The sequence below is a fragment of the Peromyscus leucopus genome, chromosome 16_21 (assembly GCF_004664715.2).
Source record: "Peromyscus leucopus breed LL Stock chromosome 16_21, UCI_PerLeu_2.1, whole genome shotgun sequence".
Taxonomy (NCBI): domain Eukaryota; kingdom Metazoa; phylum Chordata; class Mammalia; order Rodentia; family Cricetidae; genus Peromyscus; species Peromyscus leucopus.
This window is the reverse complement of record NC_051084.1, coordinates 19,176,283-19,203,962: the sequence shown is the minus strand read 5'-3', so window position 1 is coordinate 19,203,962 and position 27,680 is coordinate 19,176,283. Positions and strand designations below refer to the sequence as shown.

Sequence of the window (27,680 nt, the reverse complement as noted above, 5' to 3'; positions counted from 1 at the left end):
TAAACGCCCCACAGACTGGTCTATGGCCGTGTCTGTGGGGAATTATTTTTTAGATTTATTTTAGTGTATGGATATTTTGCCTGCATGTACGTTTGTGGACCATATGTGTGCCTGGTGCCCACGCAGGTCAGAAGAGGGAGTCAGATCCCCTGGAACTGGAGTTACAGATGGTTGTGAGCTGCCATGTGGGTGCTGGGAACTGAACCCCCCTGGTCCTCTGCAAGAACGACAAGTACTCTTAACTACTGAACCATTTCTCTAGCTCCAGGAATTGGCTTGTTTTTGTTTGTTTGTTTTTGTTTTTCAAGACAGGGTTTCTTTGTGTAGCCATGGCTGTCCTGGAACTCATTCTGTAGCCCAGGCTGGCCTCAAACTCACAGAGATCTGCCTGCCTCTGCCTCCTGAGCGCTGGGATTAAAGGTGTGCACCACCAGCTGGCTGACTTGGTTCTTGATCGCTGTAGGAGGGCACAGCCTGCTATGGGCAGGACTATTCCTTGGGCAGGTGGTCCTGGGCTTAGGAGTGAGCCAGGAACCAGCAAGCACTGTTCTCCATGGCTTCTGCTTCATCGCTGGCTTGAGTTCCTTCCTTGACTTCCCTCAATGATGGACTGGGACCTGGAAGTGTAGGCTGAAAGAAACCCCCAAGTTACTTTTGGTTTTAGAGTGTTTCATCAGAGCAGTAGAAAAGCTAACTAGGATACATACGCACCATGGTTTGTTCACATCAGTACCTACATACAGTACCAGTATCCATCTTTCCTGCATCATGGTTGACACACACGTTAACATCCACCCACTTGCAAACACCAACATCCACATACATGCCGTCATCCACGTAGAGCATGTATTCTAAAATCTACCTGCATAGGCACACTAACACCCATGTGCACACTCGCACCAACTCCTACATATTCCCATATGTCCTTATATACACCCCCCCACACCCATATCCACTCAATTCACCCATGTGTACACCGATTGTGCAATTCCCATGGCTACACACGTTCTTGCTCTCACCCTGATACTCTCTCCCGCCTCTCTGAGCTAAGATGACTTCTGCGGGGGACCAGGCTTTACACTAGGCCTCACACAAGGCCTCCTCCACCCCATCCCCGAGGACCAGGTCCTCTTTGAAAAGAAAAGATACCAATCCAGAAGTCCCATGGGGCCTCCTCTGGAAAGGCCACATTCTGAGAGCAAAACTGCGTCATCTGGGCAGTCAACAGGCAGCCCTGGACCAAGCTGGGCCTTGAGCCCAAGTTGGCCTGATGCCCTAGCTTGAACTTTGCCCCTCTAGGCCTCCAAGAGTCCTCAGCATGTGCCCCTCTGACCCTGATCATGTGCTTTTTGCAAAGCTCATCCTGGAGAGCACATACTCAATTTGGGAGTTACCCCTACACTCTCTGGCTCCCTTCACACTGTCCCTGGTTAATAAGAAACTAGCTGTGAGGCGGTATAAAAACCCCGGGGCCATCAGCTGCCACCCCACCTCCCTCCACTGCCTCTTGAGAAGAGCGTCTGGACTCAGGTGCTGACCATGTCCCAGCTGGTGGAATGCGTCCCCAATTTCTCAGAGGGGAACAACCAGGAGGTGAGGCTCCATCAGGGCTGGCAGAATATGTGGGTGCTCTAGTCTCAAAGAAGGGAATGAGTTTGGTGTGGGCGGAGGTTGCCTTCCCAGGACGGGCAGAGCCATAGCCTATTGGCTCCCTCAAAGCCATCTCTGTCAGCTCTGGAACATTCCATGGATGTGGGGGACTCTGGAGAACTGGCAGCTGGCCTGGGGATTTTGGAGTGTTCCTGGTAGAAGTTGTGAGTCCCTTGACTTCAGTGTTCCTAACTAAAAATGAAGCACCTTGAATATAGATGCAGAGTAGAGAGCTATTTGAGGTCACAGGAAAGGTCATCCCCACATGTATTAACTCCTTCCTCACCCATAAAGCCTTGTGAGGCATGCACTATTATCAGGCCCCCCTTATGGGGAAACTGAGGCAAGAAGGGTCCTCAGGATGGGGTTTGAGCTCTGAGCCCAGCTCCTGACCTGGAAGGTTGTGCGCTGATCAGGCCCCACCCCCATTAGCTAATGGTTCCTACCCTGCTGTTCCCACTGGAAGGCTGTCACTCTGTCCACCCCTTCTGAATGTCTAGGTGTTGGGAGCAGGCCCATTATTTATTTTTCTGGGCCAACTTGAGCCTGGGGTGGCCATGGCCACTGCCACAGTGGCCTTCCTTGTTGTGCCATGTGGGTTCTTAGGCTGAAGTTTAGCTTTTTGGGGGGATCCCCCCAAACCTCCTTCTTGAGATCACACTTGGGTGTGAGACTACAGCTTCTCCAAATAGGGACTGAGGCATGGTGTTGGGCTCTATCTCCAGGTAATTGATGCCATTTCTCAAGCCATCTCCCAGACCCCAGGCTGCGTGCTACTGGATGTTGATGCTGGACCCTCCACCAACCGCACTGTCTACACTTTCGTGGGGCAGCCAGAGTGTGTGGTCGAGGGAGCCCTCAACGCGGCCCGCACAGCCTCACAACTCATCGACATGAGCAAGCACAAGGGTGAGGCAGCTCAGGACTTGAATTGGGTCAGGCCTCCCATGCCTCAGTTTCCGGGCTGAGCTTATGTCATGGTGCCCTAGGAGGAGCCCAGGGCATGGACATGGGGTGTAAGTTCAACAGGGCTGTGGGCAGGCTTCCCCAGGGTCAGGGCCACATGGTAGGCCCTAGTGTGGCTTTGGTGCCTATCCCCAGGAGTGGATTGAGAGAAAGGCAGGGAGATGGCCCTAGGACACAGGCTATGGTGATCAGCAACCTCCTGGAGTGGGCACCTCTCTTTTGGGGTTCAGTGATTCTATGATAATCTACAGGGGTTCACTCATCCCAAGGTCTTGACTAGACTGAGGCCTTGGGGAGACAGAAGAGGACACCTCACTAGGAAGCAAACTTGTCAACTGCCTCAAAACCAAACACAATGGCAGGGGTGGGCAGGGTCAAAGGTTGGTGGACACACAGAACTGGGCAGAAGGCCAAGGCCTCTGTCCGTTCTCGGGGAGAGGTTTTCAGAGGTCATGGTAAGGAATAGATAACAGGATTGCCAAGGTTAGGAGAGGCTGGGCACTGTATTCTGGATGTGGTGTGGATTCTCTCCTGCCAGGGCAGGCAGGGCTGACCCATAACCAGATACTTTCAGCCTGGCAAGGTCTTACTGAAGGCCTTGGTTTTATGGGTTTTTATTTTTTAGGAAAAAAGTATTATAAATGGCCAGCTTATGCAATCCCTACCCATTACCCAAGTCTATAAAGTCCTTCTCTTGCCAGCCATAGCAACAAAAATACTCCTCATGTTCTGTGGCATCCCTACTAGTCCAGCCTGGGAAGAATTGCTGCTGCCAACCACTTTCCATGGTCAGTGTGTAAGGCTGTAAGGGTGATGGCCTGCCCCTCTTCCTGCAGGAGAGCACCCACGAATGGGCGCTCTAGATGTTTGTCCCTTCATCCCCGTGAGGGGCGTCAGCATGGATGAGTGTGTGCTCTGTGCTAAGGTCTTTGGCCAGCGGCTGGCAGAGGAGCTGAATGTACCAGGTGAGTGTCCTGGGAGGATAGGCTTTGGGGCATCTCTGGATTCCAGACTCTGACACATGCTCTGGTTCTCTGCTCTTGACACCTTTTAAGGATGCAAATCTTGCCTAGCATGGAGGCACATACCTTTAATCCCAGTGCTCAGGAGGCAGAGACAGGCAGATCTCTATGAGTTCAAGGCCAGCTTGCTCTACATAGAGAGTTTTAGGACAGCCTGGACTACATAGACCCTATCTCAAAACAACAACAACAACAAAACAAACAAACAAAAAACAAAAACAAAAACCACCCAAACAAAAAGAATGCAGATCACTACCAAAAAAGAAAGAGTACTGTGAGAAACCCACCAGCCTCAGCTTCTTAGACAATGAAACAAATGCAAGCAGAAATCACAGCCACAGCAGAGTGCAGCTGCCTGTCCCATCCTGCTTACTGGGCAGTGGACATTTGTAGGCAGACTTTTCTGTGTCCCGCCAGTCAGCTCTGTCCTACTAGCTGCTCCCAAATAACCACACAGAGACTTCTTATTAATTATAAATGCTCGGCTGATAGCTTAGGCTTATTACTATTTAGCTTTTTCAACTTAAATTAACTCATATTTCTTATCTATGCTCTAGCATGTGGCGGTACCTTTTTTTTAGCATGGCATGTTCATCTCCTGCTTCCTCCATGTTTCACTGGCAACTCCTCATCACTCTGCCCTTCTTCCTAGCACCCTCTCAGTTTGGCTTTCCCACCTAACCTCTTCGTGCTTAACTATTTTCAGTCATCCTTTCACCTTAAACCAGTCAGAAGGCACCTTGACAAAGACACATCTTCACAGTGTACAAAAAGATCATTCCAGAACAGCCATTGTTTAGCCACGTGGTAAAGCAGTTTAGTTTGCTGAGCCTGGAGACTAAAAAGCCTATGCCTTGTAAGTAGAATTTGGGGCTGGGGAGATGGCTCACTGGTTTAAGCACTTGCCTGTCAAGCATGAGGACCAGAGTTCAGATTTCCAGGAACCTCCATAAATGCAGATGGCCGTGGTGAGCCACCTGTAATTCCAGCTTTGTAAAGCAGAGACAGAACAAGCTAGTTTGCAAGACTTGCCATGCCAGGGAGTTCTGGGTCTGACTGAGAGACCCACCTCCATGAACGAAGTTAAAGAGTGATTAAGGATGATTCCTGATATCAACCCTAAACCTCCCCATGCATATGCACACATGTAATGAGCCCATGCAAAGGCATAAACACGCATACACAAATGCATACCATACACACATGAAAAATGCGGGGAAAAAGATTTCATTGGGGGAAACTAACTAGATCAAGAAAATGATATGAGACAAACTAGAAACAGGATGCACAATATAGTGTTGGGGGGATACACCAGGATAGACAGTCCATAAAGCAGCACAGGGTGGGACCCAGCCAGGACCTGTTGCTGCCATAAACACAAGCTGACATCTGAGGCTAAGGCCCGTGTGCACAGCAAGTTCTGTTTTTGTTTTTTTTCTCTTATGAAGACAGGTTCACCACACAGTAAAAATACATTTTTTTCTTTAAGTTTTTCGAGATGGGGTTTCTCTGTGTAGTCCTGGCTGTCCTGGATCTCACTCTGTAGACCAGGCTGGCCTCAAACTCACAGAGATCTGCCTGGCTCTGTCTCCCAAGGCCTGGGATTAAAGGTGTGTGCCTTTAATTTGCCTCTATTGCCACCTGGCTGTAAACATACATTTTAAAAAAGAGTATTCCATCAGCGTCCCCCACATATCCTACCCTGACTCCTATAAACATGTCCTCGTCGATGGCACTGGTTTGGGGTGGGTGGAAGGCATATGCTAATGCCATCTGCATCGCAATACCCACTCCAAGAGTATGGAGAAGGCGGGGCTCCCCAGAGAGAGTAAACCAAGGAAGATCTACCCCCAGCTGCAGTTGGAGGAGCTACCCTGCCTGGGCCCCTGTGGGAGTGAGGATACTGGATTCTACCCAGACAAGCCCCTGACCAGCTGGGTTCCTTTGCAGTATACCTCTATGGTGAGGCAGCGCAGACACCCAGTCGCCAGACCCTGCCGGCGATCCGGGCTGGAGAGTATGAGGCCCTGCCTGAGAAGGTGCCGCCCCGTAGGTGGCTGGGTGTCCGAGGGTGGCCTCCCGGCCATTTTTTTTTTCCCCTGGGGAGAATGGGATGGTCTGGGCCCCTCCACCTCATCTCACGTGAATGTTCCTGCAGCTCAAGCAGGCCGAGTGGGCGCCTGACTTCGGCCCCAGCTCCTTTGTCCCCAGTTGGGGCGCCACCGTCACAGGTGCCCGGAAGTTCCTCATTGCCTTCAACATCAACCTGCTCAGCACCAAGGAACAGGCCCATCGGATTGCTCTCAACCTGCGGGAGCAGGGCCGCGGGAAAGACCAGGTGGGTAGCTTCTGGCTGGCTGTCCCGTGCCCCAGGGATCTTCCTTGGAACCCCCAGAGGAGACTGTTCACCTTGGTGTCACAGCCCTGTGGGGTCTCAGGGTGAATCCAGTGTTTGAAACTGAGGGTCCCCTTCAAAAATCATATGTGTTTTGCCTGCATGTGTGCCAGAAGAGGGTGCTGGGTCCCTTGGGACTGAAGTTACATATAATGATGAACTATCATGTGGGTGCTGGGAATTGAACCCAGGTCCTCTGGAAAAGCAACAAGCACTCTTAACCACCAAGCCATCTCTCTGGCAACCCCAGTTGCCTTTATTTTATTTATTTATTTATTTATTTATTTATTTATTTATTTATTTATTTATTTATTTAATTTATTCTTTTCCACAGAAGCAGACAGGGTCAGGTTTCTGTGTAGACAGCTGCCTAGCAGTCCCAGATGTCTTCACATCCTTCCAGATGCTCTAAATATGTACCCCCGCCTCCCCCCCCCCACAATGCCTCTGGAACTCTTCAGGTGTTCTGAGGAAGCTTCCTCGCCAGGTCTGCATAGAAGCTGTCGGCTAGCTTCCTTAGAGTCCATCTCAGAGACAGGTGACAGACATACATGGTGACCGGAAGTCATCTTCCCATCTGTCCCAACCTCACATCTTACCAGGCAGTGAGGCCCCAGGAGCCTAGCTTCCTGCAGAATCAGCTGTCTGTAGGCACAACACAGAGAGAGCCCTTCCAAAGTGAGGTCACAGCTCCTGCCTCACTCAGGTCATCAAAGAGAGGATCAGAGTGACTGAGGTGGCCAAGCGGGTGGGAGACGGATGACAAGGGGAGCTGGGACTTCCCCTGGCTTCCCACATCAGTGTCCCTAGGTCTCTAGAACATGGTATGGCCAGAGACTGGCACCAAACCTGGACTTCAGGGCCTCAGTTTTCATGTGGTAGGTGAGGTTTTGCCTGTCTCTCTAGCCAGACCAAGGAAGATAGAAAGAGCAAGGAGAGCCACAGTGACAATCTCGCTATCAGGGGCCACCTTGCCTGACTCCTCTGGCTAGGGAACACAAGTATAGGAGGGTCTCAGAGCCAGGCATTATGAAGTCTGGGCAGGGGCCAGCCAGAGACCAGATTCTTAGCCCAGGCTGGGGAATGCATCTCTTTGTAGCCAGGACGTCTGAAAAAGGTTCAGGGCATCGGCTGGTACCTGGACGAGAAGAACCTGGCTCAGGTCTCCACAAACCTCCTGGACTTTGAGGTCACAGCTCTGCACACAGTCTATGAGGAGGCCTGCAGAGATGCTCAGGTGGGTAGGGCAGGCGGCCACAGCCTCCTCACGCTCGGAGACCCCCAGACGCTGACCTCGCCTCTGTCTCACAGGAGCTGAATCTCCCAGTGGTGGGCTCGCAGCTGGTGGGCCTGGTGCCTCTGAAGGCCTTACTGGATGCCGCAGCCTTCTACTGTGAGAAGGAGAAGCTGTTTGTTCTGGAGGAGGAGCACCGGATACGGCTGGTGGGCTGCGCTCATTTTGGGAGATGTCAAGGGAGGCGTGGAGGCTGTAGGCCTTCGGCTGCTCCAGAAGCAAGCTGATCTTTCCAGAAGGGCCCACCCAAAATCCAAAACCTTCTTCCTTCAAGTCCTTTGTTTTATTGACTGGAGTGTGTGTGCATGTGCATGTGCATGTGCATGTGCGTGCGTGCGTGCGTGCGTGCGACAGAAGACAATTTCAGGTGCCACATTTTCTTTCTTTTCTTCTTCTTCTTCTTCTTCTTCTTCTTCTTCTTCTTCTTCTTCTTCTTCTCCTTCCTCTTCCTCTTCTTCTTCTTCTCCTGGTTGCTCTGTGTTAACAGCCCTGGCTGTCCTGGAACTCACTCTGTAGACCAGGCTGGCCTCGAACTAACAGAGATTCACCTGCCTCTGAGCGTGTGCCACCACCACCACCACAGGGCTCAGGTGTCACATTTTTGAGGTGCTTCCATTTTTTTTTTTTTTGAACCAGGGTCTCTCACTGACCTGGAACTCACCAGTGAGGCAGGCTGGTCGTCCTGTCTCCACTTCCTCAGCAAATTACAAGTAGTGTGCTTGCCACCATGCCAGGATTTTCAATTAATTAGTTTTGACATGGGTCCAGGGTTTTTAATTAATTCATTGGTTTTGACATGGGTCCTGAGGCTCTAACTCAAGGCTTTGTGCTTGCCTGGCAAGCACTTTACTAACCTAGCTCTGTGGCCAGCTCTTGACTTGTAGTTAGAAGATTTTCTATTTTCATCATCGTTTAGAACATTAGGAAGTTTTCCTGTGTGACATGTACTACACAAACTGTATGTTCTCTGCCTTCTTAACTCCTGGGCTGTCCGGCTCTGTGAAGAACTGTGTCTGCTGCCAGCCCCCTCCATCAGGTCCCTTACACCCCTGTAACCCACTGTTTATGGATTTGGGTACACATGTCCCTGGCTATACCTCCCCTGGTTCCATCTACACATGACTCTCTTCTAAAGCAGTCCTGCTTGTCCACGGCACCTTTGCTCAATTGCTCCAGGCCCCAGGATCTGCTCTGGAGGTGGCTGCATCTCCAGAGGAATTCTTTTCTTTTCCCACCCTCTCATGGGAAGTATTCCTCAGTGCTTGCTGATTCTGTGACCTAACTCTTAGGCGGCATCCTTTACCCATCTCCGTAACCACCTTTGGAGTGCACCTGCCTTGTGTCCTTCAAGTGTGTGGGTCCCTTTCTGCTTTTAGAAAGGGAGACCTGTTGTTACCGCTGCATAGCTTCATAACGGGTCAAATGGTTTTTTTGTTAAGATGAATTCTAGTCTTACATGGGACTCTTTTAACTGTATCCTGGATTTGGGTGAATCTCAGTTTTCTTGACATTTATGTTCAGGTGAATCAAGGTTGCCCCTGATTGTAAGACTCCATCCTTTAGATTCTGAATTAGAATCCAATCCCAAGAAGAGGGTTTAGTTGCCCCCTGCCCCCATGGCCATCGAGGCTCCGTTGTGAGGGAAGAGGTTGGCAACCTTTTCTTTGTCGTGTTTTCGCTGGGAGCGTGGAGTGTTTCGCGTGTGTCTCAACCTGTCGGGAAGCGAACTGGTAGGGTTCCTGGGAAGGGAGTGTGAGCAAAACTTGTCAAGGTGAAAGCTGAGCTCAGCTTGGCTAAGGTGAGATGTCCACTCTCCAGGTGGTGAACCGGCTGGGCCTGGATTCCCTGGCACCCTTCGACCCAAAGGAGAGGATCATCGAGTGAGGCCTCACATCCCTGGCCCGACTCTGCCCACTTCCTGCTCCTCCTTTCCTTGCTTTACCCCTCCCCCCCCCCACTTCCACTTCCTCCTCATCTTCACATCTCTGGTCCCCAAATCAAGCCTGGTGCCTGATCCTCCAACTTCTTTGCAAGCTTCGGCCCCGCCCCCTCCCGGCCTGCCTCCTGGCTTGCGGGCTTCCCTTCTCTCCAGGCTCTCAGTTTGGGACTAGGATTAAGGGGGTGTGTCTCCCCTTCTTTAAGCCCCTCCCACTGGTAGGTACCTGGTTCCGGCTAGTGGACCTGAAAAGGGCCTGATGGACAAGTCGCTGCTCAATTTTGTTCGGGAGGTGGGCGCCCGCTCTGCTGCCCCTGGCGGCGGCTCTGTAGCAGCAGCTGTCGCAGCCTTGGTGAGCACCTGAGGTGACCCCCTGAGGGCGGAGCCATGGATGGCAAGACCCAGGCGCGGGGCGTGGCATAGTGGGGGATTCTGGAGGATGGGACTCAGGGGTCAGGGATTCCCTAGTGGGGGACCCTGCAGGATGAGATTCGTCAGTTCATCTCCCTGCACTTGGGGTTCCCTGCTGGGCTCTGGCCTGGGGTAGCCAGGACCCCGGGTGGCCCCCACAGCTTGCTCCTTACCAGGGTGCAGCCCTGGCCTCCATGGTGGGCCAGATGACCTACGGGCGGCGCCAGTTTGATCACCTGGACTCCACCATGCGGCGCCTGATCCCACCCTTCCATGCGGCCTCCGCCCAGCTGATCCCATTGGTGGATGCTGATGCCCAGGCTTTTGCTGCCTGTTTGGTAAGAGTGCAGAATTGCCAGGCCTAGGCTTGCTAGCCATAGCAGCCTGCAAATTTGGAGCCAGGGGCAGAGCACTGGGAAGGTGGCATGATTTGCCAAAATTCTAGGAACCCTTACTTTCAGCAACCCTGAGGGTCTAGGCGTGGAGAGCATGGACCTTGCCCCAGAGAAGGGAATTAGGAGGGCAGGACTCCAGAATGGGGAACCCTGGAGTTGGGGATCCTGGAGGGATACTGCCTGGCAACACTGAACGTAATAGTAGACACTTATCACAGATTGGCCAGCCAAGATCTTGGCTTCCAGGTCAGAGATGTGTGAGAGCTGGACCCCAGATTCTACAGACCTGCAGGAAGGAAGCCTATTGCCTGTAGGTCATCTAGCCTACCATGGAGGCCAGCCCTGTGCTCTGGTGAGGGGCAAACTGCAGGGGCAGCCCCCTGTCCTGACCCCTCCAGCAGGCCAGAACTCCAAGGAAGTCATAGAAACCTTAACAGAACAGATGTGGAGATTAGGGGCTTCGACTGGAAAGCCCTCCTCAGCCACAAGATAGCAGGAACCACGAGGAGTGTTTGGAGGTGGAAAATCATCTTGAAAAGTAATTAGAGGTTGTGGGCAGATGGGAGGACATGGCAAGAGTGCAGGGCCAGCCTCTGAAAAGATGAAAGAAATGGTTAGAGAGGTGGAGGTAGAGACAGAGAGGTAAGAGCAGAGTGACAGAGACGAAGAGTGATGAGACACGTGAACACACACAGGCAGAGAAAGACACACAGACAGACAGACACACAGCCCCAGGCAGAGATATAAAGACAGAGAGAGATGAGAGGCATTTAAAGGGAAATGTTAGTTTAGATATAAATGTTAGAAATTCAGAGGCAACCCTAACATGAGAGATTAGAAGTAACAAATAAGATGAAGGCTCAAAAAAAAAAACAAAAAAACCCAACTGTGAGAGAAAGTCAGATAAATGAAAATTAACTGAGGGCAGCAGAGAAAACGGACAATAAGCATCAAAAGCACACAAGGAGATCTAAAATAAATGAACTGAAGTTTGTGTAAGCGTGGGGTTGATTAATGTCCTTCACGTGCAGCAAGAAGATGAATGGGAATAAATGAACAAACAAACAAACAAGGAAAGAGCCACTAAGTACTTAGGAAATTTCTAGAAGCAAAATGCTAGATGCGTACTTTTCTCATTGAGACAATAAAAAACAATAAAACAACAAAAATAATAAAACAAAAAACCATAAAAACAATAAAAAAATGAAAGCATGATAAAACGTGCACTAAATTAGGAAACAGAACTGATGAGGTGGGCTGTAGCAGGGAGGTCACAGCAAAGACAAGAGGCTAAACCGAGGGCCACGTTCCCCATGCAGGAGGAGAGGCACCTGTTACGACACAGTGACATTGAGTGTCTGCTCAGCCTCTGCTGTCCCTCATGGCTGATAGAAGGGCCACTGACAAGGACTTTCGGGCAGCCATCTGGGTGGATATACCCACCAACAGTGTGTGCACCCCCTAGCCAGCTTCCCCCCATCCTGTCTCATCCTGCAAGACTGAAGGGTGCTGTGGGAGACTGGGACTTGCATCGCTTATCACACACAGAGTCCCTTCCTGTGAAATCACAAACCTCTGCTGGAGCCGTTCAGGGAAAGGGCCCGGTCTACAGACAGCCAGGGACAAGGGATGTGGCACCATGGCAGAGAAGGCCTTAGAGCTCCCAGCACCACCGCCACTCTTGTGTGTTTAGACTGGGCATGGTGAAGTGGTTTGCATTATTCTAAGTTGGAGTTGGCACTAGGAGAGCCTGGTACTGTGCGGAGGAGGATGGGAAGAATTCAGGGCCTTAAAAGGCTCTTGGTGTCCTTTTCTAGAAGCAAGGTCCCCAGAGAATGCCACTTACATGTCTTCTCCAGGTGGCCATGGGGGCCTATGATACCCAGACCCAGGTGCCAAGGCTTGTAGACCACAGACACCAATAGAAACATCGTCTCCAAAGAAGGTGTCCTGACCTGTGGCCTGTAGCATACGATGCACTTAGGTGGGAAATGCCCATGCTGGAGGCCATGGATAAACGCTGCCCATGCTGCCATGTCCCAGGACACGGTCCTCCTCACTGCCATTGCAGCATGGCCAGGGGACACATGAGCCAGCCCCTCATGGCCCCTCACCATGTGTGTTTTGGTCTTTTTTTTTTTTCCTCTATAGGAGGCAATAAAGCTGCCCAAGAACACACCTGAAGAGAGGGACAGGTGAGCACGGTATTGGCCAGGTGACCCTGCTGGACCCTCTGGGCCATGGGTTTCAGTGTCTGGGGAGTTGGCACAGGTGCATCCTGGGCAGTGAGCCATGATCTTTTTGTCCCTCCTGTGTCTGTGTGCTCAGCCTATGGGAAGGGACTGTGCTGGTTGGGATCCGACTGCACTCTGCCCCCAACTCACATTTCGCCGCCTGGGTTCTAGGCGTGCATGTGCTTTGCAGGAGGGGCTGAGACAGGCCGTTTCTGTGCCCCTGAAACTGGCAGAGACTGTGTCCCAGCTATGGCCGGTGCTGAAGGAGCTGGCCCTATGTGGGAACCTGGCCTGCTTGTCTGACCTGCAGGTATGAGGGTGCCAGGGAGTCACAGCAGCTCAGGGTGGTATCTTGACATTCTTGTTCAGTGTTGTACCACAGTCAACAGCACCATGGGTGTCTTCAGAGCCTCCAGTTACAGATATACCACCCTATATATGGGGAAATACCTGAGGCAGCCTGTGGAAGTAGACATCATTCATCTGCGTCCTGTGTGGGGGATGGGTCAAAACAGAGTCATGGCCTATGGCCCCTACAACTAAGCCAGGAACCCTACAGTATGCAGTGCATTTCAGCGTATGGTCCAGAGGCCCCAGAGAAGTGATCCTCTATACTGGGAGTGGCCCTAGTTTGCAGGCAGATAGCTGATGAGGGCAGGTTCAGAGGGGCTGACGGCCTCTAGGACATACCCATACCTGTATAGCCTCCTCAGGCCTCCAGGAGCCACGTCTTCAAATTAGGAGTGGATTCCTTTTCCAGGTTCAGGTCTCAGACCAAAATGACCCTGGTAGCCTGATCTCTGCAGGTAGGGCCAGGCTTAATGGTATGAAGAATGCAGGTAGCCGGGCCATGGTGGCACACGCCTTTAATCCCAGCATGCAGGAGGCAAAGACAGGCGGATCTCTGTGAGTCTGAGGTCAGCCTGGGCTATAGCTGAGTTCCAGGAAAGGCACCAAAACTACATAGAGAAACCCTGTCTCAAAAAACAAGCAAGCAAGCAAGCAAACAAGCAAACAAACAAAAAAGAGTACAGGTCCCTTGCCTGTCAGCCCATAGGATGGATCAGCTTGCTCAGTCATGACAAGAGGGTTGAGATTTTCAAGAGGCACAGTGGTACTGTGGGTCCAGAACCAGCCCCTTTCACTGGCGTCTCTGCAGGTGGCAGCCAAGGCCTTGGAGACGGGTGTGTTTGGTGCATACTTCAATGTGCTCATCAACTTGAAGGACATGACTGATGATGCATTTAAACAGAAGGTAGGCAGGGGGAAGACTTGATGCCAGGCCCCACCCAGGGACCTGCCATGTCTACTGTGGGCAGAGATGATTCTTGCTGCCATCTGAAGGAACAGGCCCTTGCTATCTCTCCAGGAGCCATGGGTACAGAGAGGCCAGGTGTCTGTAGGCACACTTTGACATTCCCCCTCCCATGGGTCCAGACCTGGCTAGGAGATGAAAAGTTGCTAAATAGCACTGCTGTATCCTTACCATCTTCCTGGCTCTCACAGTAGAACTGAAGGCTTAGCCACTCCAGGCTGGGGACCCCCAAGCACCAACACGCCAGAGACTGGGAAAACAATGGCTATAAGAAATGTCAGGCGGTGGTGGCGCACACCTTTAATCCCAGCACTCGGGAGGCAGAGGCAGGCGGATCTCTGTGAGTTCGAGGCCAGCCTGGTCTACAAAGTGAGTTCCAGGAAAGGCACAAAGCTACACAGAGAAACCCTGTCTTGAAAAACCAAGAAAAAAAAAAAAAACCAAACCTCAGCATTCCTGACAACTGCATGGCAATTTTATTGCATTATTGAGGTAAAAATCAAGAACATACAAATTGCTATCTTAAAATATAGAATTCAGTACTTCACATTCACAGTGTTGTATAGCCATCGCTCTAGCAAGTTCCAGGACATTTTTGTTGCTTTGAAGGATCCCTCTGTCAATCGGCACACACACTGTCACTGTTCCCTACCCTAGCTCTGGCAAGCCATTCTTAAGCATCTGTCTCTTAGATGTTTGTGACAATTTTGAAAAGACCTTTTTAAGGGCTCGGTTCTTACATAGAATGCTAGCAATTGGGCATCTTTGGGGGTCGAGCCCCTCCCTGATCAACTTTAGACAGCATGAACCATGTGAGCTCTGCCCCTGGGTCTTATGGACACGGTTCTACCCTCAGCAGTCTGGTGAGAAGTAGCAGAAATGGGATGGGAGTCTGGGGAGGGTCAGTGGCCCCTGTCCACACTGAGAAATCCAGGAGTGGTTGTTCAAGATGACCCTAGTCACTGTGAGGTGGGTATACCATGGGGAGGTGGCAGGAGGAGCCTGGGATTTTTCTGTTAGGAGCAGCAGGTCACAGCAAGCGTGGAGGTGGTAGAGTGACGTATCCCTCTGTCTGTCAGATACGCCATCGAATCTCCAGCCTTCTGCAGGAAGCCAAGACGCAGGCTGCACTGGTGCTGGATAGCCTAGAAGCAAGGAAGGAGTGAAGAGGACCCCACCCCCACCCTGCACCCTCTTCCTGCCCACGCCATGGGTGGTCCAACTTCCACCTGCCCACGCCATGGGTGGTCCAACTTCCAGTGATCCTTACCTATCTTAAGTGACCCTTGCTTTGGGGGAAGACTCAGGCGTGACATCAGCAGGGTCTGGATGGAGCTCTACACACAGCTGTCTATGTAGGATCAGAAGAGGCAACAGATGTGGTTGGGGTAGGGGGTAGGGCCTGATTGGGGGCAGTCTCCTGCAGGCATGCAGCCGGACACCCTCTGTTAACCTGTGGCTTCTAGTAAATCCTGAACACAAACCTGCCTGGTGTGCTTTGGTTTGGGGGCAAGGCCAAGGGCTAAGCCTGGGATTGGGAGAACAGCTGGGGGTGTGCCCCTTGGACTGTGGGTAATGAAGTGAGAGTCCCAGCCCCAGGTCTCCCAGAGCTCTAGGATGCTCTGAGCACTGGATTCATTGCCTTGTCTTAGTTAGGATTGCCATGGCTGTGACAAAACACCACGCTCAAAAAGCAAGTTGGGGAGGAAAGGGTTTATTTGGCTCACACTTCCATACTGCTGCTGTTCAAACAATATGGAACTCAAACAGGGCAGGAACCTGGAGGCAGGAGCTGATGCAGAAGCCATGGGAGGGTGATATTTACTGGCTTGCTTCCCTTGGCTTGCTCAGACTCCTTTTTTATAGAACTCAGGACCACCAGCCCAGAGACAGCACCACCCACAATGGGCTGGGCCCTCCCCCACGACCACTAATTAAGAAAATGCCCCACAGCTGGTTCTTATGGAAGCCTTTTCTCAACTGAGGCTCCCTCCTCTCAGATGACTCCAGTGTGTGTCACGTTGACATGAGAGCAGCCAGCACAGCCATGCTGCAAGGAACAGAGACCATAGTGCTCAAAGCCCTCACACTGGGGAATGTCTGGCTCCTGAGGACTGTAAGGACATTCTCTCCCTTCACTAGAAGGTCTACTCCTAGCTCCCCCGACGCCTTCACGGGGCTCACCCCATCCTCCATCCTCAGATGTTCTGTTCTTCGCTTCTTGTCTCTATTCTCTATTACTAATAAAAAACCACCCCAATGACTTTCAGATGCTCCATTCCATGAAAAAAATCTCCCAAGTATGGTTGTACTTATTAACACAGGATATAAAAAGAAAACAGCTTGTGGTATGTTCTTCCCAAGTGAGGCAGAAAATCTAAATGCCTTTTAGGGTAGATTTGCTATCTGAAAATTTCAGTCATTTGTCAACCAGGGGAAGCAACGTGAACGGAGATTTCAAATGTGTTACAGGCAAAGGGGTGGAATCCTTCAATGCAGGAAGTTCCTACAAATTAGAACGAACCTAACAAGGTGCTTAGGAGGGCCAGCCCAGGTCCGGGGAGGGGCCCTGGCCAATTCGTGTGTAACAAATGCCTGTGCTCGTGCCAGAGACAGAACAAGGAGGACTCTGGGGTGTTGCCCCTTGCTGGCCCGGAAGAGCATTTGCTTAAGCATCTCTCAGGGTTGATTCTGTTTATCCTTTACAACAGCAACCTGGGTCCCAGAGGACTGGTGTGTGTGTGTGTGTGTGTGTGTGTGTGTGTGTGTGTCTGTCTGTCTGTCTGTCTGTCTGTCTGTCCCTGAACTCACACCTATGTACCACCAGTAGGATGGAGCCTGCATAACCCTAGCTTTGGAAGAGCTAGGCTGAAAAAGCTGGTGTGGCACCAGTGCAGGGGAATTACTCCCTTCCGAGGCTCAGGGTTCCATAGGACTTCAGTGGTGAAGGTCATTGGCTCAGAGCTCTGTCAGCATGCGGGAGCATGCAAGGGCTGTGGTTGCAGGTGGGGTGGGAGCATGGAGGTGGTAGGTATACTGCTCTGTCCCATGGGATCTTTCATAGCTGTCTGAGCTGCTAGTCTCAAATGTGAGTCCCACCCAGGACTGGGGCTGTCTTGGAGAGGAGGCAGACGTGTAAGGATTCTGTATTCTTTCCCTGATACCCAAGGGCATTGAGAACAGAGGTTAGTACCCAATCCCATCCAGTTCCCTAGCCCATGCTTCATACTGAGGAGACACACAAAAGTGGCCCAGACGACTTATTTCTCCAGCGTACAGCTTCCTTTGGCCCTTCTGCAGACAGAGAGGAGATTCTGCTAGGCCACCTGGACTTAGGTCCCTAACCCTAGCCACATCCCCAGCACTGTCACCCAGAAATGGAGTAGTAACCCAGAGAGGCTGCAGGGCAGCAGAGAAGGTTGGATTGAAACTCTTCCGTCCAGTATGTGTATCACAGGGGTGTGAAGGAGGAGTAGTTGGGTGTGTTATCATTTTCTTGAAGAGGTATCGTTCTTAGTGTGTACAACCAAGAGTCACCTGGGAAGTCTTAGCTGAAGAATGCTGAGATCTGATTGACCTGTGGCCATATCTGTGAGGAAATGCCTTCATTGTTGGTTGATGTGAGAAGATCCTGACCACTGTGGGCGGTACCACCCCTATGCAGGTGGTCCTGGGTTGTATAAGGAAGCTGGCTGAGCATGAGCCAGAGGGAGTGAGCCAGTAAACATCATTCCTCTATGGGTTCTGCTTGAGCTCCTGCTCCAACCTCCCTCAATGATGGATTGTAACATTGAAATGTAAGCTAAAATCCTTCTTTTCTTCCCAAATTGCTTTTTGGTGGTGGCTCATCATAGGAAAGAAAACTAGAACACTAGCTATGATGAGCCCAAAGCAGGGTAGGAGATGGGCTGTTCCCACCATGGTGGAGAGAAGCCTAGCATGGTACAGCCTAGTATTACAGGATTCTGAGAACATCTGAACATGCTCCTGTATGCATTTTGGGTATGACTGTGTGTATGCATGTGTGTGTGTGGGGGGGGTAGGGACTGGCTACTACCTATTCTGTTGCTGTGCAGATTCTTGGACACGTAGACGTCTAAAGGCACATAAGCAAAGGGACATTGGAAGGACCACGACAGTGAGACAATTGTGGTTTGGTCATATTTGTGAGGGGCTTTCTTGGGGGGAATATCAGAGAGGAGATGTTGGTGAGGGGAAGGTAGTGGTGGGGAAGGTGGTGGGGAGAAGATGAGGAGAGGGTCCTGATGTGGGGTAAGTAGTGAGAGGATTCTGATGAGGGGAAGGGGGTGAGGGGAACTTAGTAAGAAGACAGTGCTGAGGGAAGATAGTGGGGAGGATGGGCATGATTGGAAGGCAGTGAGGAGATGGTGTTGAAGGAGGGTAATTGTAAGCGGAAGGCGGCGAAAGGAAATTGGTAGAAGGGGGGTAAGAAAATGTTGATGTGGGGAAATGTGAGGAGGGGGCAGTGGTAGGGGATGCTAACGCACAGAAAGTAGATAGCTTTTGTCCAGAGGGAGTGGTATCACAGGGCTTGTGAAGGTGTGTTTTTGGTGAGGATGTTGTGGGTGCTATAGCGAGGGGATCTGGTGACAGGGACGGTTGTGAGAGGTCATTAGTGGAGCACAATGGTGAGGGAACTTTGGTTTGGAGCTGTTTGTAGCAGATATTATTGAGGTTATAGGGGTATGAGTGTTGGTAGGATATTGGTGTAGTGATGTTTAGTAGGTTGGAGATGGGATGTTGATGAGTGCATGGCTGTCATGGAGTGTTTACAGGAGAATATTGGTAAGGAGATGTAAGTGAGGGGACACTGCAGTGGGAATGTTGGTAAGGGTGTGATGTTATGTGGGTAAAGGGATCATTGCAAGGGGACTGTGGTATGGGCGCATTGGGTAGGGGATGTTGGTGAGGCGGCTCTGGTGCATTCACGAGTGTGGGATGGCTGTTGAAAGGACACCAGTAGCCGGGCGGTGGTGGCACACGCCTTTAATCCCAGCACTCGGGAGGCAGAGGCAGGCGAATCTCTGTGAGTTCTAGACCAGCCTGGTCTACAAAGTGAGATCCAGGAAAGGTGCAAAGCTACACAGAGAAACCCCATCTCGAAAAACCAAAAAAAAAAAAAAAAAAAAAAAAGGAAGGAAGAAAGGAAGGAAGAAAGGACACCAGTGAATGGAATCTGTGATGGTCTCAAAGAAAATGGGAGTGGGTGCCAAAGGAGTGGCACTATTAGGAGGTGTGGCTTTGTTGGAGTAGGTGTGGCCTTGTTGGAGGAAGTGTATGGCTGTGGAGGCGGGCTTTGAGGTCTCATATATGCTCAAGCCACGCCCAGTGTCTTAGTTCACTTCCTATTACCTGCCATTCAAGATGGAGGACTCTCAGCTCCAGCCATGCCTGCCCGCATGCCACCATGTCACACCAGGATGATAATGGACTAAACCTCTAAAACTGTAAGTCACCACCTCAATTAAATGTTTTCCTTTAACACAAGAGTTGTTGTGGTCATGGTGTCTCTTCACAGCAATAGAAGCCCTAACTAAGACAGAACCCTTTCCCATATCACTGATGTGTAGAAGTCCCTTCTGTGAGACTGGTTTTCATACCACCCTGGGTCTGAAGCTGCAGAAACTGGTGTCACAGCGAAGGGCGTCCATTTCCTCTGAGAGGTCCCAGTTATAGTCCTGTGGTCTATACTCTGGGGAGTGGAGGGTACCCTCCATGTCATCCCACATTCCCAGCTTGTGGAATGTCTAATTCAATGTAATACTTTTGGGTTAACTCTCTGATTGGGGGGACTTAGGGGAGCAGGTGGGCTTATTGCTAGTACTTTGTGTGTGTGTGTGTGTGTGTGTGTGTGTGTGTGTGTGTGTGTGTTTTGTAGGGAGACAGAGTTAGGGTTAGGGCCTTTCTGCTGCAGGCTGTGTGGCCAGATGGAGGGGTGGAATGTCAATGAGTAGATCATGATGTCAGAGTTACAGCAGGGATGCTTATCCTTAAACACATGGGTTGACTTCCAAAGCCCCGTCCTTCAGAGTATGGCCCGACATGGAAAGAAGGTCTTTGCAAATGTCACTCATTGCAAAGAGGTTTGTTTTACTGGACTATGGAGGGCCTCAGCCCAACAAGATTAGTATTCTTTTTAAAAGGGCAACCTGGAGTAGAGCAGACAGCCAGGAGACAGCAGCAATTCTTCAGTGGTTGTAGGCTGTGGAGCAGCTGCCTGAGAAGGACATTGCCAAGTTTCGCAGTACCAAAACTGAGATCCATTTCTTGCAAAGAGTAAGTTATTAGGAATCACTACAATGTAGCCAAGAACACTAGTAAGAGCCATGTGATTGCAGCCTATAAACAATTTTCTAAAGTAAGCGTTTTAAGTATACACAAAGCGTTAGTGTTCAGCAAATGAAAAATAAGGTGCTTGATGAAGATAAACCAAAAGAAAAAGGAAGGGTCCATCAGATGCATAAAATATCTGAAAAAGGGAGATAAAACCGACCGTCCCCCAGAGGGAAATGTTCACTGCTCATATACAGGAACGCGGCAGGATATGGCGCTTTTGATACCAATGTCCAAACAAGTTCAAAGACACCAAGTCCCTGTCCTTAGGTTGGAGCAGGCAAACTTATCAGAGGACACGAGACGTCAGCATGGCTGTGAGCAGGGAAAAAGCTGCAACGTGAGCCAGATGGGCTTTGGAGAGAGGGAGAGGATGGCTTGATGCCAAGATTCCACCAGTGCAACCTCCTCTGAAGTGGAATTAGTGACTGCTGATGGACACAGCAGGGCTTCAGCTCTACAGTACCAGAAGTAGTGGTAAAATTAGCCCCGAGACCTCATAACTAATTAGAGCTTGTTGTTGTTATGAGGGAAGAGCCCGTGGAAAACCCAAGGAGTCAATACCGGTTTACTTGCTCCAACTTTCGGGAAAGAAATCCTTCTAAGTCCCCGGAGCTGGAAGCACTTCCCTACATCTGTGTAAAATACTGCAAAGATTAAAAACCGTCTTTCCTACCCCCTCATGTTGTAAACTAAGAGGCACAGTAAAAATTTGTCCAGGTTTGAAAAGAAATGGAAAAGGGGGGAATTTGGACAGACGAACACAGGAAGAACGTCTCACGAGGACTGCTGTGATTCTGCCAGCTTGGAGTCAGGCCTGAGGCCTAGGACGGATCCTCTGTGGTACGGGCAGAGGGCCCCAGCCCTACCCACTTCACACCTGGACTTCCAGCCTCCATGTCTGTGAAGCCATGAGCTTTCCCCCCATCTAGTTCTTTTATCTTTCTCCTTTCTTCCTGTGCTAGGTTTGAACCCAGGGCCTCGTGGACACCAGGTAAGTCCCCCTCCCTGAAGCATACCATAACCCAAGACAGTACATTCTAGGCCACTCGGGTCCCATGCCTAGGTATGTAGGTGTGACATAGCACAGCACCCAGCTGTCTTGGACAACCCACAGTTCTCTGTGGAGCCTCCAGGAGTGTTAGTGTGGAAGGCCCCAGGGTATGAGCAAGCCGAAATCACCCACACTGAAGCAAGACTGATGGTCATTTGTCTTGTCTACCCACAATCCACTAATTATATATGAGTATCTCATTCAAGCTGTGGGGTAGTCTGGGAGTACCTTGCCCTGACAATTTTAGCCGAGCACTCACTGGCTAGGGTGGAGTCCATGTTGGGGCCATGCTGAATATTCATTAGCGACAGTGTAGACAGTCGGCACCTTTTGGAAGTCCCTGCCCCTGAGGATAGGGCAACTGAGGCTGGGAGTGATAGATTCTGGTGGGCATGTAGTCAGCCTAAGTGTCCTCTTAATGTTAGGAGGAGGCCCAGTGTGGTTCAGTTGGGCACAGACACTGGGGAATCTGGCAGCAGCAGGGGGGTTCAAAACCTTTATTGGGCCATTGGGTGTGTGACCTGGGACTCTCAGGTCTGAGCTGATATAGGAAATAATGGTCAGAGAAGGACAGGGCCCTGGGCAAGACTGGTGCAGGCCAGCAGACAGCCTTCGGAAGGGACTGTGGGATGCACGGAGAGAGGGAAGTGGAGGGGCAGAGGCCGTGGGAAACAGGCAGTGGGAAGGCTCCGGGGTCCTCCAATGCTTGAGGGCAAGGTATAGGTAGGATGGAGAAGAGGAGATCACCAAGGGAGCTGAAGATGGCAAGGGGTCTTGGGTCCAGAGTCCTCCTTTCCGGACCTTGGGAGAAGGGCTTTGACTCTCCAGGAAGACCCAAGTGTACAGTCCAGCAGGGACTGGCGGGGCTAGGGTCCAATTAGCACCACGGAGGGGAGATGGATGAGGGCTGAGTGGGCATGGTGGGCATGTGCTAACAGATCCAGCGGATGAACCTGTCGAAGAAGCTGGGCTGGGCCAGACTGTCAAAGTCTTTCTCCCGGAAGATGGCCGCCCTGTCACCCAGGCTGATCTTGGTAAGCACCTCCATGTCCACATCACTGCCCACGGCGACCACGGTGGGCACCACATTCTGCTTGCGCATGGAGTGCACCGACTCCTCCAGGCTTTCGTTGCCCGTGACACCATCCGTGAGGAAGACAAAGGAGAGCTCGGCGTGACGCCGCGCCCCGCCCCGTGCCCCCCGCACCACATTGTTGATGGCATGCACGATGCCTGCACCCACGTGAGAAAAGGAATTGAGGTAGGCAGTTCTCTCCAGCGCCTCATGGATGGTGGTCAAGTTGTAGGTCAGCGGGAAGGCCACCTGCTGCTGGTTCTGGCTGCCATACTGCAGCAGGGCCATGCGCGCATTGAGTGGGTCGTCATCCCTTCGCGCCAGAGTCAGGCGCCGTGACACCTCCTCCACGAAGCGCCGTGCCTTGTGGAAGTTCTGCTCGCCCAACCGCTCCGAGCCATCCAGCAGGAAGACAATGTCCACGGGCCTCTGTGTGCACTGGGCCACGTAGAGCTCTGCAGGGAAGACGTAAGGTGGGCCCAGGCATGCAGGGGTGGCCAGCTCGAGACTCGCCCCATCTCTGCATACACCCTGCCCCCTGGATCCCAGATCATGGGACTTTGGGGCTTCACCCACAGCCACCAATGGAGGCCTCAGTAGAGCAGTCCCAGGTGATGTCCTTGACTCAGGTTCCTTTGGGAGTATGTCTAGGGTTCCCTGGGACTGTCCCTTCAATGGCCCCATACTAGTGGACCAGAGATCTGCCTAGAGGCCAGAAGATCCATCTTTTGTCGCCAGGCATGGTCTCAGCCTCAACCAGCCACCTCTGGGACCCTCAATAGCCCCAAAGTCCTCACTCAGTCTAAGATATAGCTACTCACATAAAGGTCGTTCTTTGGTGGGGGCAAGACAGGGCCTCTGGATCTGACGCCCTCTCCCAGGGGTCACTTACTTCTGAGTCACCTGGTCTGTCTGAGCCATAGGATATGGCTAAAAGAATCCAGGTGGGCCCTTGGTGGTCTCACTGCCACCAAGAGATGCCTTCCTCAGAGGGTGGATGGTCACCAGCCCTGACACACCATGGAAGCCAAAGCCACACTTCACACCACCACACAGGTATCAGAGACCACAGGCTAGGGCCTGGGTACCTATTCACCAGACATCCATCTAGGCTTTCCTTAGATGAAGATGAGTTCAGCTCGCCCATGTGTGCTGTCATGGCCCAATTATTTGGGACGCCGGGGAATCATATTAAGAACAGCCTGACTCCAGTCATGTATGACCAAGAATGCCGAGGCAGGACCCAGCTGCCAGAGTGCTTACCCCCATCCCACCCAACCCCAGTTGTATGTGAGGGCCCATCCCAGTGTATACTAGCCCAACTTGGCATTTGACCACAGCAATGCATTAAGTTACAGGTTTCGTCTTTTTATAAAATGTTTAACCTGGCTCACTCCCTCTGAGGCTGAGCCCTGGGCCAGGGAGTGCCTGTGGATAGGCAGGGTCTTTCTTACAGAGCTTACTAGCTACATACCTTACTTATTGTCCACCATTCCTGGAATCTTCTCAGAATGTCTAGAAAGTTTTTTTTTTTTTTGCGGGGGAGGGGGGAGCAACTGGACTTCCTAGCTCCTCATAATTGACAGGCACCCTCACAATTATTACCACAAACCCAGAGGCAGACATACAGTAGGGGTTGTTGGCTTGGGCACATTTCCTTAACATCAACATCTACAGGGCCTGGGGGAGACCGGGAAAGGCTGGTGAAGATCCATATGTAATTGGGAGTTTGGGGTCTCAGGGAGGTCTCTGTGCTTCATTTCTGTGGGGGTCCCTTCTTCTACTTGTGACCTCACAGCAGGGAGCGGGTGTCACCTTCCCAGGAGGATAGGTCTTACCCTGGGCTAGCGAGGCATAGATAGAAGAAAGGACATCAGTCCAGCCTGATGAGGTGCCTTGAGACCAGTGAGAAAATCCCAGGTTCACGAGCTTGCCTTGATGGCTCGTGACTTTGCAGTGGGTCCCTTGCTATTCCCCACACTGGGGAGAGGATGCCTTTACGGTTCTCAGTCACGTGACCGAGGGTATCAAAAGCCCTGCCTGTTGGCTACTCTCATGATGCCTTCGTGTATCCAGAGACCTGGCTGAGCATACAGGTGTTTGGGGCTCACTGACAGACAGCTCTGGCACTTGGATCTCCTGCTGTGACAGTAGCTGAGGGGTATTAAGGCCATTGTCACATCCGTGTGGTTTCTGCGGGTTATAAACACATACCTGACACCAAACATGAAGCCCAAACAGAAGCAGGAAAGGGGGGGACCTCCTCAAGCATTCAGATAGCACCCCACCCCAATCTGTGTTCTGAAACACAGGACTCAGCTGAAAGATTCCCAGAGGCCTGCATCTCAAGAACCTCAATATAATGCCCTCTGTACAGTCCTTTGCCAGATGTGAGCTTCTGGGGTTTAAGGTGGGCCTTCAATCCAATCACTGATGTCCTTGTAAAAAAGAGGAGGGGGGAAAGAGGAGGGGACACAGACACAAAGTGAAAAGGCTCTGGGAAGGTAGAAGTGATACTGGGGTAGTGTGCCCACAAGCCAAGGATGGCAGCTCTACCAGAGGCTGGAGGAAGTAGGAGGGACCCTCTAGAGAGTATAACACTAAAGACATAAGATTCTGGACTTTGTCCTCAGGACTAGGAGGGCAGGTCCCTGCTGCCTAAGTTTGTGGTGGTAGCCCTGGGAAGCTAGAAGCGAGGGGTTATCTCTGGCTAGAACCCGAGGCTTTAGCAGAGTGCGAGTGCAGACTCTGGGTCCCCTGTGATATCCCTGTGCACCAGTTTAAAGGTGTCAATAAACAGCTGCATCCAGTCCTGCCGCTCGACCCCCGTGGAGAACTTGGCCCTCTCCGCGGTGTAGACCATCACAGCCACCAGTTGGGAGTAGGCAGCTGGGTTCTGTGTGAACTCCGTGGCGTTTAGCAACTGCTGGATCAGGGGGATGGTCTTGGGGAAGGTGGGGTCCGGACCCTCTTCCGTGCGGAGGAAGGTGACCGGGGGCTTGGTGCCAGGCCATGGTTCATCTGCAAGGGAGTGTCCAGAGAAGACTTTAGGGCTCCAGTGGGTGTGGCTGGCCTCCAGGCCTCCTTAGGCCTCTGACCACAGACAGTAGTTGGGACCAAAGAGACGGAGCCAGGGGGACAAGTAGGAGGTGGAGCAGGTGGTGGTGTCTGGTCTGGGCGGGAGGCCTGCTGGGGTGGAGAAGCTGAGAGCAAGCAACACAGCCAAGGAGGCAGCCTAGCAGCAGCTTTGGGGTATCCACAGAGCTCCAGGGAAGCCCAGCATGGAGCATTAGTGCCCAAGGCCAACCGAGAGATGTGCACAAATGCCGGAAACGCCCCCAGTTCAGTGCTACATCCCTACGTCCCCGGGAAGAGGCAGCTCCAGAGAGTGCCCACAGACAAAACCACACCGCTAACATCTGTCCCGCACATGATCTGCTATCCCAGGACCTGTCCTCGAGGGGCTGAGATAGTGGTACAGACACCAAGGAAGAGCGAGATCCTCTCTTCCTCTTTCCCTTCCTCCCTCGTCACCTCCTCTCTCTTCCCCTCCTTTCTCCCCTCCCTTTCTTCTTCTCTCTTTTTGTGTCCCAGTCTGTTTCTTTCTTTCCTCCCTTCTCTTCATGCCCCTATTCCTCTTCTCTGTTCCTTTGTTTCTTTATCCCCTTCCTCTCTCCTTCTTTGTATCTTTCTCTCTCTGCCCCTTTACCCCCCCCCCACCCTCCTCCCTCTTTACCCCCCCCCCCACTCCTCCCTCTTTCTGGCTTCCAGTGCCTGCTGGAGTGGAAGGGTATGACTCAATGGGTGTCATGGTCAGAGTCACTCCCTTTTCTCTGGTAACCACGGAGGCATGAGGAAACCCAGATGTGTCCAGCCCAGGACCAGAAGGACCTTGGGCCTCCCTGGGGACACTTCCTTCTCTAGAGGCTCCCGTCTCTTTTCTCCACAGTCAGTGCTCAGGTCTCGCTGCAGTCTTTAATACCATGGTCATTACTGGTTTTCTTCCTACAGTTTTGAGCTTCTCAGGCACTCTCAGTAGGTCCCTCATGATTGACACCATCCCTGGCTCGAGGCAGGCTTCTGGGTGGACAGGGCCGGCTATTTGGCTCAGAGGGTCAGGGCTAGGTCAGAGTTGGAAGTGTTCTTAACACCGTATCCACACCAGAAACGCTCACAAGGATGCTGTCATCTAGGACCTTGGTCGTAAAGACACTGTCTAAGGTCACCATGTCCCCAGACAACACACCTAATTTACCTTGAAATTTCCTATAGCAGTAAATACAAATGTGCTTTATAAGGCCAGTGGAAGGGGGTTAGGGAGCTGGGAAATGTGGAGGGGATCTTGTAAGGAGCACTGTGCTTTGTGGGGTCCTAAGACCTCAGTGTAGGCTGAGGTCCCTATTTCCTCCTGATCTTGCTACCCTCCAGAGCTGGTGTGCCCACAGGTGGAAACTGGCCCTGGCCCCCATCCTGGAGCCACTGCACCCTATCATCCGGCATCACCCTATACAAGCCAGACACAGATGTCACCAGAAAGGAAGATGCAGAGACAGTTCTTTGAACACAGAGGTGAACTCTCCTCCCTAAGACATGAGCTGATCAAATTCAGCAGAAAAAACAGGTAGACCAAAAGCAAGGGCTGTGCCTCAGGGACCCAAGGCTCATTCAACAATAGAAAACCAACATAGCTGACCATTGCTTTCATAGCTGAAGAAGCCGCACGAGGTGTCACCAACAGAGCAAGCATGTGACAAGATTCAATACCTTTCTTTCCTGACGACAAAGCTCAACAACTTAAGTGGGGGGACTTGCTACACCATAAAGACAGCCACAGAGACCCATCGCCGGGCTCACACTTTGGAGCAGAAACTTGAACACTTCCCACTGTGATCAGGAGCAAGCCTCGGGGATCAAGGTCTGGCTTCTGTGTTGGAGGGATGGAGCCGTCTGGGGCAACAGCCTCCCCTATACAAACCTCACTTAAGGTTTACATCCTGTACAACACCGTGCTACAGTCTGATACCAAAAGTACAGCTCACCTGGGAACTCAGTCAGGGGCCAGGAGCAGGGTTGGGGGGGTCTCACTGCAGACATGGCCCCTAGCCTTTGACAGATACGAGAACTGGCAACTTGAGGCCGGTGCTCTGAGCCTCACACGATCAAACCCCAGGTAACTTCACTGGGTGGCTGAGGCCAAGGCATGCCCTGAGAGTGTTTTCTTGGTAATGATCTCTGTTTGAATAGTGTGAGACCCTGACTCCTGGTCCACACGGTCCCTTCTGTTGGGTGGTCTCAGAGCCTGTGCACATGTTCAGAGGGCCACCTTGTCTTTGGGGGGGGACGGACGGACCAAAGAACAGACTTTGCAGGGAGATGCAGCTGCATAGTCTCCACAGCAGCCCTACCATGCCAAACTGGCCCACCCCCTACTCGATGCTCCTTGAGGCCCAGGGCATCTTCCTGAGGCTCTTGCCCAGTCACAGCAGTGTCTGGGTGGGGGGCAATGACAGAGACTCTCAGCACAGCAGGGACACCTCCTACCCTCCCTTAGGAATAGCAGCTCTGGTTCCAGCCTCCTA

General features: G+C 51.8%; 2 protein-coding genes across 3 annotated transcripts in view; one reads left to right on the top strand and one right to left on the bottom strand.

The window, feature by feature from the left end:
* The first annotated feature begins 1,482 nt into the window (after nt 1-1,482).
* On the top strand, nt 1,483-15,102 carry Ftcd (formimidoyltransferase cyclodeaminase). Its single transcript, XM_028874285.2, has 14 exons — nt 1,483-1,593; nt 2,376-2,559; nt 3,453-3,581; nt 5,589-5,677; nt 5,797-5,976; nt 7,133-7,270; nt 7,345-7,476; nt 9,146-9,207; nt 9,486-9,615; nt 9,851-10,012; nt 12,221-12,264; nt 12,475-12,613; nt 13,463-13,558; nt 14,698-15,102. Exons 1-14 carry the CDS (start codon nt 1,540-1,542, stop codon nt 14,782-14,784), a joined length of 1,626 nt encoding a protein of 541 aa, XP_028730118.1. The 5' UTR covers nt 1,483-1,539; the 3' UTR covers nt 14,785-15,102.
* A 6,405-nt stretch (nt 15,103-21,507) lies between these two features.
* The window catches only part of Col6a2 (collagen type VI alpha 2 chain), a 28,028-nt gene continuing 21,855 nt past the window's right edge, over nt 21,508-27,680 (bottom strand). Inside the window, exon 28 of one of the 2 annotated variants that reach the window (XM_028874286.2) lies at nt 21,508-22,556. In XM_028874286.2, the coding sequence (XP_028730119.1) occupies nt 21,958-22,556 (599 nt within the window). In that variant the 3' untranslated portion in view covers nt 21,508-21,957. Of the gene's footprint in view, nt 22,557-23,593; nt 25,123-27,680 lie in introns of those variants that run through there. The other variant, XM_028874287.2, reaches the window with a different exon arrangement.

Excerpts from the sequence above, each read along its gene's own strand:
- Ftcd (XM_028874285.2), top strand. The coding sequence starts at position 1,540 with ATGTCCCAGCTGGTGGAATGCGTCCCCAATTTCTCAGAGGGGAACAAC. Across the intron at positions 5,977-7,132 it reads AGGGCCGCGGGAAAGACCAG|CCAGGACGTCTGAAAAAGGT; the intron begins GTGGGTAGCTTC and ends ATCTCTTTGTAG. Across the intron at positions 12,265-12,474 it reads ACACCTGAAGAGAGGGACAG|GCGTGCATGTGCTTTGCAGG; the intron begins GTGAGCACGGTA and ends CCTGGGTTCTAG.